At 60.6% G+C, this 12244-nt stretch overlaps 1 protein-coding gene across 1 annotated transcript; it reads left to right on the top strand.

The window, feature by feature from the left end:
• The first annotated feature begins 1325 nt into the window (after nt 1-1325).
• KCNA2 (potassium voltage-gated channel subfamily A member 2) lies at nt 1326-6242 on the top strand. Its single transcript, XM_070396462.1, has 3 exons — nt 1326-1390; nt 2795-3050; nt 3444-6242. The coding sequence occupies exon 3, from the start codon at nt 3601-3603 to the stop codon at nt 5098-5100; it is 1500 nt and encodes a 499-aa protein (XP_070252563.1). The 5' UTR covers nt 1326-1390; nt 2795-3050; nt 3444-3600; the 3' UTR covers nt 5101-6242.
• The last annotated feature ends 6002 nt before the right edge of the window (nt 6243-12244 follow it).

Raw genomic sequence — 12244 nt, 5'->3', positions numbered from 1 at the left:
TCAGAGACGTGGCTTAACTTGCCTAGTAACTGGGCAGGGATTTCAGGTCTCAGCCTGGCCGGTTCCAAAATGCCCAGGCCATCCTCTGGCTGGGACATGGACAGCCCAGCTTCAAGGAGCCTGGAACCAAACCAGCCCTGTCTTAGCATCATCTGTCATCCCAAGAGCTCACTGGGGTCACTGCCCCTCCCCACCCCCACACCTCTGGGTAGATCACCCAGATGAAAGGGCAGGATCCCACCCAGCTGGACCTCTGGGCTCTGGAAGCTTCCACCACAAGCTATAGGCCCAGAGCGGAGGCCCTCTGAGCGAGGAGGCCCAGCAGGAGCCTCCTGGCCTCTGCACTGCAGTCAGGGCTCCAGGAAGAGGGATCCTGGCGGAACCTGGAGAACAGAACTTCAGGGGCTTGGGGCTGGGCGGTGGCTCCCAAGGGCACCCTGGACCCTCCCAGGTCCCCCGTCTGAGCAGAGGGCAGGCTGCGTCCCCACACACATCCTTCCAAGAGCAAAGGGTATCCCCTCTGGCCCACCCCGGGGTGCTGTGAGCTGCACTCCCCATCTCAGACCCCTCATTCCAGCTGGCTCTGCAAGGTCTGAGAGGGTCCTTCCCTAGGGGCGCTGCAGGTCCCCAGCCGTCCCTGCCCTGGCCCTGGGGGAGGGGCTGGAGGCTCCTTGCGGTGAGGGCCAACGCAGCAGCAAGTTTGTGCCACACTGCGGCCAGCCCCGCACCTGCTGCGTCGCTGGGAGCCAAGCTGCGGTTGGGTAAGAGCGCGGTGGAGAGTCAGGGCTGGAGGGGGCCAAAGAGGGGTCCTCAGATCCAGGCCGGCAGCATGGCAGCATCGTAAGGGCCGCAACCCCTGTCCCGGGGCCGGATGCCTCCCCGGCCGGCCAGCTTGGGGTAGCGGTCGCGGCTCCCCGGTGCCCCCCTTGCCTGCTTCAGGGTTGGCAGGAAGCCCTCCTGACCCAGCCTCAACTGCTCCCCCTGCTCCGCGCCCGCGGCACCCCGCTGAGCTCCCCACCAGCTGCTGGTTGGTGGGCCGGCCCCTGCCAACGAAGGGGGCGCTTTCCTGGGGGGCGGGGGCCGAGGCCGGGGGCTCAGCCCGGCGGCCAGCGCGGCGGCGGCGGCGGCGGCGGCGGCGGGCGCGCGCCTGGCGGTTCCAGCCCCCGCCGGCCCCTTTAATTCGAGTTCGCGGCCGGGCCAGGTGCGGCGCTGCGTGGCGGTGCGGCTGCGGGCGGCGGCCGGGCTCCGTACGCGCCGCCCGCGGGACTGCAGAGCCGGCTCCCGGCTGGCCGCCCGCACCGCACCCGCCGCCGCCGCCGCCACCACCGCGGTCCCGCCGGCGCTCGCGGCCCCCCGGGAACATGGAGGCTCCGGGAGCCCGTCCGGAAGGGTAACGCGGGGTCGGGGCGCGGGGCTGCGGGGCACCCGGCGCCACCTGCAGCGCGGAGGTCGGGCTGAGTCCCGGGCGGGAAAGCCGGGCCGGGTGGCGGGCGAGGGGCTGGCGCCCGGCGGAGGGAGGACGCCGGGTGGGCTCTGGACCCCGGGCGGTGCGGGGCGCGGGGCGGAGGGTGCGCGGGGAGCCGGCGGGGGATGCGAAGTGCAGCTGCCGCAGAGCCGCGTCTGCTCAATGGCTCCGGTGCCGGGACCGGGACGCCGGCTGCGGGCGCCTCCGGCTGGGGATCCGCACGGCTCTGCGGCCGGGAAGGGCTTTTCCGCTTCCCCGCGGCCGCGCGCTGCGGCGGAGCCCCCGCGCCCGGGAGGAGGCTGGGATCCGGGGAGGCCGCCCGCTCCTCGTCCCCCTTTCAGGCTCCGGAGTTTTCGGGTGGGGAGGGCGCCTCGGCGGTCCCCCGGCTGCACTGCACAGGCCGGGGAGCCCCACGGGCCGGGCAGGAGGGAGTTAAGGCGGCCGCGGCCGGCCGATGGGTCTAGGCCGCCGGCGCGGAGACGAGCGCGGAGCGCGCGCGGTGGAATCCCGGCCGGGCCCGGGGCGCAGGGAGGGCGCCCAGGCCCAGACCCCTCCCGCTCCGGGGCCTGCGGGATGGGCCGGCGGGGAGTCCAGCTCAGAAGCCGGCCTCCTCCAGGGTCCCCTCTCGCTGCTGCCAAGCCGCCGGGCAGCCCGGTTGGCCCTCTGCCGCCCCTGCCCAGGAGGAGGGAGGGATTTTTCTCGGGGGGGTGGGGGGGGGAGGGAGAGAAATCGGTGGTCCAGCGCCTGCCTGGCTCCAATGCCAAGCGCCAAGAGGGAGGCCTGCAGCCGAGGGGTACCCGAGGGCGAATCAGTCCTGGGCCCAAGCCAGGCAGCTTTGTGGAGCCGAGCTTTCTGCGGGAGGAGTCCCCTGGCCGAGCTCTGCAGGAGTGTGTGTTGGGGGGACCCTGCGGGGGTCAGAGCGCGTGGTAGGCTGCAGTGTGGGAAGCTCACCCCTTTCCTGAGGCTGGGCCTGACCTGAGGTGGGAGAGCTCGGCCCAGAGTCCCTCCTGGTGGCTGCTGAGGACCAGCAGGGGACCTGGCTCAGCCCTGGGAGGACCCTGGAGGAGATAGACCCAGCCAAGCCTGCAGGCTTGTTCCCGGGGAAAAATGCTTCCAGCGGATGAAAGTCTGCCCAGAGGAGGCTGGGAGGCTGAGGGGAAGTCTCAGGTGTGACCCCAGAACGGGAAGGGCGTGTGGAAGGGAGGCTGCCAGGGCCCCGAGGCTTGGCACCAGCTGCCCCACGGCCCTGGCCCCACCTGGCTGCTGTGTCCCACCTCCTGAGACTCCAGCTTCTGCTGACCTTCGCATCTCGCCTCCTTCCTTCCACAGGCTCCGGCCCCACGCGCAGCTGTCCTGGCCTCCCGCGTGCCCCTGACCAGGCCCCCGCCGCCCCTGCGGCCCAGCCCAGACCTGGAGCTCACCTCCGGGACCTGGCGCCTGCCCTCCTGCCCATGATGACTCACCATTATTTCCAGCTGAAGCGCGAACCGTGATGGGGAGTCAGGCTGCCCGTGTGTGTAGCTAGGATTCCCTCGCCAGCTGATCAGCTCTGCAAGGGAGAGAGCTTCCCGTCCCTGCCTCCCAGGTAAGCCGGTCTCTCATTTCATAACAGCCACGCGTGGAGTCGCTGCGTGGGGATGGTGAGGGGGACCCAGGTCCAAGGTCTGCCACTGCCAACACCTCCCAGGGCGCAGGCATCTGCAAGACCTTAGCTCAGCGCCTGCGGGAGGGCTCTCTTCCAGCCTCCAGTCGGGGGGTTATGCTCCTGCGGGCGGTGCACAGGGGTCCACCACCTTCCCTCAGTGCAGGGCATTCCAGATCCCGCCCCCCCCACACCCCCCATGATCCCCAGCCAGGCTCCGAGGTGAAATCAAATTGTGCTTTTTTGTGGTGGTGGTCATGCTTCTGATGGAGACACAGGCTAGCAACCCAGCCGACGCTGAGTGGCCTGACGTCCTTAACTGCCTCTGTCTTTCAGCCAAGCTGCGTCCCTGGCTCTCAGAGAGCCCCCGGGCTCTCCCGCAGGGACGCAGGCCCATGCGCCCGCGTCTCCGGGGACCGTCGGCAGCACCCTGAGCTCCCTGCCACCAGGCAGCTGGAAGGCGTAGCGTGAGGCGCTTCTCTCAGTCCCAACTATGACAGTAGCCACCGGAGACCCGGCGGACGAGGCTGCCGCCCTCCCTGGGCACCCGCAGGACACCTACGACCCGGAGGCCGACCACGAGTGCTGCGAGCGGGTGGTGATCAACATCTCGGGGCTGCGGTTCGAGACCCAGCTGAAGACCTTAGCCCAGTTCCCAGAGACCCTCTTGGGGGACCCCAAGAAGCGGATGAGGTACTTTGACCCCCTCCGCAACGAGTACTTCTTCGATCGGAACCGCCCCAGCTTCGACGCCATCCTCTACTATTATCAGTCGGGGGGCCGGCTGAGGCGCCCCGTGAACGTGCCCTTAGATATCTTCTCGGAAGAGATTCGGTTCTATGAGCTGGGGGAAGAGGCGATGGAGATGTTTCGGGAAGACGAAGGCTACATCAAAGAGGAGGAGAGGCCTCTGCCGGAGAATGAGTTTCAGAGGCAGGTGTGGCTCCTCTTCGAATACCCGGAGAGCTCGGGGCCTGCCCGGATTATAGCGATCGTGTCCGTCATGGTGATCTTGATCTCCATCGTCAGCTTCTGCCTGGAGACGCTGCCCATCTTCCGGGACGAGAACGAAGACATGCACGGCGGGGGCGTGACCTTCCACACCTACTCCAACAGCACCATCGGGTACCAGCAGTCGACCTCCTTCACCGACCCGTTCTTCATCGTCGAGACCCTCTGCATCATCTGGTTCTCCTTCGAGTTCCTGGTGAGGTTCTTCGCCTGCCCCAGCAAAGCCGGCTTCTTCACCAACATCATGAACATCATCGACATCGTGGCCATCATCCCCTACTTCATCACCCTGGGGACGGAGCTGGCCGAGAAGCCAGAGGACGCCCAGCAGGGCCAGCAGGCCATGTCTCTGGCCATCCTCCGCGTCATCCGCTTGGTAAGAGTCTTTCGGATTTTCAAGCTGTCCAGACACTCCAAAGGGCTCCAGATCCTAGGGCAGACCCTCAAGGCCAGCATGAGAGAGCTGGGCCTCCTGATATTCTTCCTCTTCATCGGGGTCATCCTTTTCTCTAGCGCTGTCTATTTCGCGGAAGCCGATGAGCGAGACTCCCAGTTCCCCAGCATCCCGGATGCCTTCTGGTGGGCAGTCGTCTCCATGACAACTGTAGGCTACGGAGACATGGTCCCGACGACCATTGGGGGCAAGATCGTGGGTTCCCTATGTGCAATTGCAGGGGTGTTAACCATTGCCTTACCCGTCCCCGTCATAGTGTCCAATTTCAACTACTTCTACCACCGGGAGACAGAGGGAGAGGAGCAGGCCCAGTACCTGCAAGTGACGAGCTGTCCAAAGATCCCGTCCTCCCCTGACCTAAAGAAAAGTAGAAGTGCCTCTACCATTAGTAAGTCTGATTACATGGAGATCCAGGAGGGGGTGAACAACAGCAACGAGGACTTTAGGGAGGAAAACTTGAAAACGGCCAACTGCACTCTGGCTAATACAAACTATGTGAATATCACCAAAATGCTAACCGATGTCTGATTGCAACCTATTAGCCTACCCACAGCTCCACGGAACTGAGTGCAGATGTTGCATAACAGCCTGCATTGTAGTCAGTCTGTTCCACAGTGTGTAATCCGGTTCTGCATGGGAAGCAATAGTCGTGCAAGTGACTTTTGACCTTTTGATTTTTGACTTAGAACACAGAATAGCTGTCCATGGCTTTCACGCGAATCTTCATCTCCGGCTTAGGGGTTTCCACAGATGGGAGTCACCTATGGAGCCAGGATGTTGAGGCCACCTCATAGCACATACATAACCTGAGACCCACCTTTGCTTCCCGGGTAAATGCACACAGTATCCAGGAGATGCACCACCCCCCGCCCCCGCCGCACCATCCCTCCCCTCCCCCCCCCCCCCCCCCCCCGCTCCCCGCCCCTCCCATCTGAGCCCACCTGCAACAGAGAACCACGGTGGCTTGGCTTTAAAGCGCTGGTAATGACGCGAGAGGTCGTTTCCATTTTGCATTGAAAGGAACACACGGTCCTGTGTGTTGGAATCCCTTTCTTTGTCACAGGCTGGGGTCTGCGAATCGCAGCTGCCAAGTAGATGCTCTGGAGGCTTGTGTTTCATAACGGAAAATGCTGCATTTGGGTTTTTTTCTCTGCAGTGTCGATGAGAGGGAAGCCCGGGGGAGTAGTGTGACCGGTTGCAAGTTGCCAAGTCTCTCGTTTGCTCCCTTAGGCCGATGGAGAGAAGCTAACACACCCAGGGACCTCTCCACTTCAGATGTCACCATTTTTTGCAGGCTTCAGGGTCACAAAAGCACGTCCCATCTCTTGGTTGCCCGGGAGTTTGCAGACGTCTGCTCTCCCAGTGCTGTGGCCCAGCTACCCTGACACTGCAGTGGAATCTCCAGCGATGCTATAGAGCTGCATGGGTGTTCGTTGCATGAATCTCAATATTTCAAACACAGGAGATAACCTATTTTCTTAGTAGCCTACACAGTATTCATATTTAGAGTATTAATAGCCTAGGAATGGCATTGAACTAGGGTGTTTCACCCCATCTCCCCCATCGGAAGATGAAAGCCCTCAATCAGGAGAAAAAAATAGACTGACTGTTCAGAATGGGGACCCAAACTTTTGGCCCTCCAGCCCACCCCACCCCTGTTCTTCCAGATGGGGCACAGACCTCTGCCAAGCCAGGAGAGCGAGCGGGGAAGGCAGTGTCTAAACACCTCAGCAGTTGAGCCATGGGCAGGACTGTACAGCCGTCCAGGGCATCTGGCCCAGAGGAAGGCGAGCTATGGATCCAGTGTATATAAATATATCCCGCGTCTCTTTCACCAGTTCCTCTACTGGCTAGCTCTAGAAACAATTGCATTTGGACCTTGTATAAGCTTATGCAATATTTTTGACACAGGGCAATTTATGCATGTGTTTGACTATGTGCACTATAGTGTATGTATGTATATGTACACATATACATACGTGTGTGTGTGTGTCAGTACGCACACACACTCACACATATATTCACTCCCTGGAGTTCAGGTTCAGGAGCAAATCCACTGCTTGGTGGGTTGGTTATCTAAGAGGCCTAATGGGTTCATTGATCTCACTGGTAACCCCACAGGGCCTGGGTTTGCTGCCATTGCCTCAGGCACTCCAGTCTCCGTGGATTTGTAGACGTTAGAATTGTCTTTCTGCCCTCCATGTGCTGCAGCTTCAGTCCCCACGGCTGAGGCTTGTCTTACCGAGTGCACAGGGGCCCCACGGCCCTCGCGGCTCTAGCTGTCCTGGGTCACCCCGCCCCAGGCCTCCCCTCCACCGTCCTTCATGGTCACCACCTCCATTCTCATCGCTCTCCACCCCGTGCCGTCATTGCCATTGGCTCTGCATCCGTCCCTTCCATGAACCTTTCCCTTGAGGGCCAGCGTGGATCGCCTGCTTTGAAGCCAAGGATGCCAGCGAGGAGGGCTTCTGGGGACTCAGTTCCAAGGGTCTGGGCTTAGGGAGCCTCCTCCATGGGGAACTTCTAAAGCCTGGGGACCAACGGGTGAAGTCCCTAGACGAGCCACAGGCATCATTGTGATCGACAGGCTCAGACTCTCCCTATTAAATTGGCAACCAGAGCTGCTTCAGCAAACCACAGGGTGGGAGAGGATCGGCCCACCCCCAGAAGAGGTTGAGAGGCAGAGGCAGGCTGGCCTTGGAGCGGGGTGAGGTGGGGAGGCTTTGCCTCACAGCCTGGGCCTCTGCCTTTCAACATAATAGCTCAAATGTCCCAAACACAGTGAGGTGTGCGGTCGGGCTGCCCAGGCGTAGGCCCAGCCCCAGCCTCACTGTTGGCTGTTTAGCACCTGCAGTTACCTTGGGGGTGGGGCACCAGCTCAGGGTGCTAGGCCCAGGGTGCTCACTAGTTCCTGGTCACCCACATCCCCAGGTGTCTGCAGGGCATCCCAGGCCCAGCGCAGAGCCTCCGTGCTTCTCTCCCCCTCCTCGTGGGAGACGGTGCTGAATTTCCGAGACGTGGGGAAGGGGGACCCATCCCATCCCTAAGGCCTAGGTCAAGGGTATTTTATCCCCATGTCCTTGACCTAGGACTGCAAAACCTTCACACACACAGGCACACACGCATGCACACCCACCACAAAGGAGGCACACTGTTGCCACATACACAAAACATGCAACACACATGCAAAATACACAGAGACCAAATTAAGATAGATACATGGTTATCCCCATATCCAAAATACGCATCCAGCACACACAGAATGGACTTACCAATACAGAACATATACAAAGACCTACATGCACCATGTACAAGACATGACCTGCACCCAGGTGCAAAATACACAAAACTACACGAACACAAGGAGTGCACATACGAAATACAGAAATGCGGATTTGCTGTTGTTTCTGCGCTCCAAATACACGAACTCAGTGCAAACACACGATGCATTGACTCTTACAAGGCACACAAAATGCAGCACACGCAACCAAGGACACACAGTGTACATGAAATGCATACACATACTCAGACCCATTGCTCCGCCCCCAGAGCTATAAATTAACTCGGTATAAACAGAAGATGAGATTTAATCACCTTTCCCTGGCCTGTGCCCATACCCCTCAGTACCCTTCAAGAAGTCTCTTCGACTAGTCTCTCCTCTCCCTCCCCCCCCACCCCCAGATTTCACAGAGGTAACCCCCAACGTGTAAAGCAGAAAGATGGGCCCCCATTGTCAGATCTGTGATTAAGACTGGGAATCTTGTGGGGTTTCTACCTATTCACCTTCCACAGAAACCTAGCTTCAGGGTGTGGCAGGACCTGGGACAGCTTGTGGTCTACGAACACACCTCCTTGCCCTGCCCTTTCCTTCAAAGCCAGTCCACACAGAGAACCCAGCAGCCCCGGCCCCCCGGCCCCCAACCCCGGGGATCTCTGGACTCAGACCCACTTCTGATGGTTTAAGAAACGAGTGTCCTGGGCCCAGAACCAGAGTAGAGGCGCCCCAACATGCTCTCTGTCGACAGACCTTATTGCCCCTCCAACCCCAGTGGCTTTGGGGGCCTGGTCGGCAAGTCGGGACTTCATACAGATTTCTCTCTTACAGTGAGCCCCCTTTGTGCTTGTGGGTCCCCTCGGTGGGCGTTCAACCCCGGCTTCTCCTGCCCCCACCAGGCTCCGCCTGGATGCCCTGCCCCCTCCCGCTGCTGCGCCGGGAGGAACCGCACCCCGTCCAGCCTAAGGAAACCATGATGAGAGCTGAGCCGAATGCTGCACAAGCGAAGGGCAGCACCTTGTTACAGCGCCTGGTTTTGATCCCGTGTTCCCAGGCCCGGGAAGTGCTTGGTCAGATGGCCGGCTTGTGGATGGCCCACAGAGGTGGTCCTTCCCCTCAGGAGGGCCAGCTAGGAGCTGGGTGTGTTTAGGCAGAGTCTTCTCCTCGAATGGAAGTTGGGGGGTGAAGCCAGGCGTCTGACCAGGCCTCCGGGTGTGTGGTGTGTCCCACCTCCTCTCCCAGTGACCGTCACAGCTCCCGGTCCCCGCGGGGGGCAGCGCGGCAGCGGGGACCCGATGGACGGGCCCACAGTTCACATTTAGTGCAGAATGCTGGCCTTTCCAGGGTGTCCCAGTCAAGTAGCCATTTCCCTTTAGCTTCAGCAGGGGCCTCTGCCGGGCCAGCCTTTCGGGAAAGTTGGAGTTTTCCGGAGGCTGGAGGGAAAGAGGTTCTGGGCGGGGGGGGGGGGGGGGGGGGGGGGAGCCGAGCTGGTCACATTTCAGAGGAAGCTCTTCAGGAGCCGATGTTAGCGAAGGACGGAGTTCAGGCTCGGTGCCCCCGCTCTTCCTCTCTGCCGCCTCCCCCGTCCCTCCCAGCTGGGCTTTGAGGACGAGTAGGTGTGTCACCGGGATGTTAGCCTAACGGGGCCCCGGGGGAGTGTGTCCAGACTTCCTTGTGCGACATGGAAAGGGCTCCCCTGTTAGCGGAGTTGGCCTGAGCCCCCAGCCTGGGTGCTTGTGCGGCTGCCCTCTGTGGGGCGCATAGTAGGGCTTCCTTGTCCTGTCCGGCTCTTTCTGGGCCTCTCACTCCATTGCAGTGAGGTCATTGGCCCACCGACTTCCTGGTCAGCGTACGCATGAGGGCCAGCCCACGTGGAGAAGGGCAGTGCCCTCTGCACAGGCTCGGGCTGGGGGTTCGGTGCTGCCCACGCTAGTGGAGAAGAGGGGCGGAAGCCGGCTTTCCCCGAAGGAGGCCACGGGACAGTTAGCAAGTTGCACGCCAGGCGGCACCATCCGCCCAGGTCCGGCAGGAAGAGCGCAGCGCTTTGAAGTGTTCACCCAGCAGACGGTGGGCAGCCCTGCCCCAGGTCTGGCTCTTCGGGGGACATTGCCATGAGCCTCCACGGGGTGATGGCCACCTGGTCCGAGAGGGCAGGTCCCCGTGGGCTGTAACCCCCAGGGTGCCCCTTGGCAACACCACAGAGGGCCCCCCAGCCTTGGCACAGTGTCCATGGCCAGGTGTGAACCCCCGACCCTGACCTTATTAAGATCGTGAGCCATCTGAGCCGACCGGCCGGCCACTGGGTGCAGGGAGGTGTCCCCGTGGCCACTGGGACCATCATCTCCATCCTCAGACTTGGCCCTGGTTGAGACCAGCCCATCGAAGCAGCAGGCGGGGCAGGTGCAGGGGGCGGATCCCCTACGGGCTGGGCTGGTCTCTTCCTCAAGCGAATTGAGTTCACGTTGCCCCTTCTTCTGCTTCCTTCCCACCAAAGCTCAGCTCCATCTCTCATAGTTCATGTTTGAACCTTTTTTAAAGAGGAAAAGTGCAATAAAATAAATAGTGACTGTTTTCTTTAGCAATAGCTATTTCAAAATCTTGTTCTCAGGACTGAAGTGGTAGTCCCTGGGTTATCAGACAATGCCCGTGGCGCTAGTCCCCTGTCTCCATCGTTCCCTCTCCTCCCCACGAGTTCAAGTTCACGTGCCCCTGTCCTGGAATGTAAACCTCCTTCTGGAATGTAAACATATATGCAGGGGTGCGGTGCACGCGCACGGCAGGCCCAGGAGAAGGCATCCTCTGCCACCTGTCTCCTTCCCGTTGCACCTCTCGGTCTCCAAGTGCATCTCTGTCCCCCTCCCCCCTGCTTTGCCTCCCCCTTCTGTCTGCTCTCCCACGGCGTTCGCACCACCTCTGGGCATGGAACCCCTGAGTTTGGGTGACCTTGGGCAGCCCTTCTCGCTGACTTTCAGGCAGTCTGGCAGGGCGTAACGAAAGCCTGCAGCAAGCGCTCCCCAGTAGGTAAGAGTAAGGCGTCCTGAGCCATTAGATCATTTCCATGCACTAAAAGCCATCACTCGACCCGTTTGTTTCCTCCCTCCCCTCCCCGGGGACGTGGATGCTGGGGGAATGTGGTCTGGAGGTCGGCACCTGGGACCCGTGGCCCCGGCAGATCTGGGGAGTTGCCCTCCGGCTGTCCTTCACAATAAGCTGCCTCGTTTAACCCAAGGGACTCCCGAGAGCTACGGAGGGGAGCGAGCTGTCGTGCGCAGAGGCCTCTGGGATGGACGTTGGGGTGGTTAGGACGTAACGCTCATGACATAGAGACCCCGCCCCCCATTACGGTGTGCAGTTGCACAAATATTTGCACACATAACTGGGGGCTTCAGAAGAGGCCCCTTTCCTGGAAAAAAAAAATACAAAAACCTGTGAGACTGATATTCAGACGGGGCAATCAGGGAAGGGTGCCCCCCTCCCCCGCCCGCCCCAATCCTCTCCCTTCTACCCTGCTCCATACACGTGTGCACAGCGACACCTCAGTGAAACGATGGCAAAATCCTCAGGGAAGGGCCCACCCTGCTTTGCTTTGCAATTCCGGGGCTGGGGAAGCAGGTGTTGGTCCAACCTCTGTTACTGAGAAGAAAAAAAAAAAAGACATTTCCTAAGTAGGTGAGTGGAAAAGTCCCCGCCTTAGTGAGTCAAGTGCTCAAAGACGATGGGAGACCTTGCGTCGCTCAGGGTCAACAGCGTGAACCTCATTGCTCCCCGTGCAGAGCGTGGATGGAGAAGACCAAAGAGATAGGCCCCCGGGCGCTGGCTGCCCGCGTCCCCGGGAGCCGGCCGTCCGGGCGGAGTGTGGCTCCTAGGATGGGGCCCTTGCCCGCATTTGCCTCTTTCGACGGAAAGTTTAGTCAGAAAACAGGATCCTCGTTAGCGGAGGTTTGGGTTCATGGTCCTGAGTTACCGGGGTTTTCCATATATACATATGTCTGTGTGTATATATGTATAGTATATGTACATATGTATACCATTGTTTAAAAAGTAGGGAGTTATACAGGAACCGGTCCCCTGAGCCTCACTGAATAAATTCGGCAACCCAAGAAATCAACCGAATTCACTTGAATTTTTCAAATGACCTTCCTTTGCATTCTGACCTCTTCTCCAGTTCAGCGTATCCTTCCATGGAGAGAACTCTCCAGAAGACGGTTCTTTCATAACAAAAGATCGGGCTCCCTTCCCTTCCTTCCCTTCCCTCCCGGGTGGCGGGTGGCGCTGACTCAGGGACACGGGGGAGTCTGACCTCGGGCCCAGGTGCTTCGTCCTTTGTGCTGCCCGCTCTGGTTGGCTGCCACCCGCGGCTGAGGACCAGGAAAGTGAGTCCCAACTTGGTCGTTCCGG

The sequence above is a fragment of the Myotis yumanensis genome, unplaced genomic scaffold, assembly GCF_028538775.1.
Source record: "Myotis yumanensis isolate MYYU_CA2020_CCGP unplaced genomic scaffold, mMyoYum1.0.hap1 SCAF_17, whole genome shotgun sequence".
NCBI classification, from domain to species: domain Eukaryota; kingdom Metazoa; phylum Chordata; class Mammalia; order Chiroptera; family Vespertilionidae; genus Myotis; species Myotis yumanensis.
Note: the sequence above shows the minus strand (reverse complement) of the source record. Positions and strands in the feature narration are given on the sequence as shown.

Excerpts from the sequence above, each read along its gene's own strand:
- KCNA2 (XM_070396462.1), top strand. The coding sequence starts at position 3,601 with ATGACAGTAGCCACCGGAGACCCGGCGGACGAGGCTGCCGCCCTCCCT.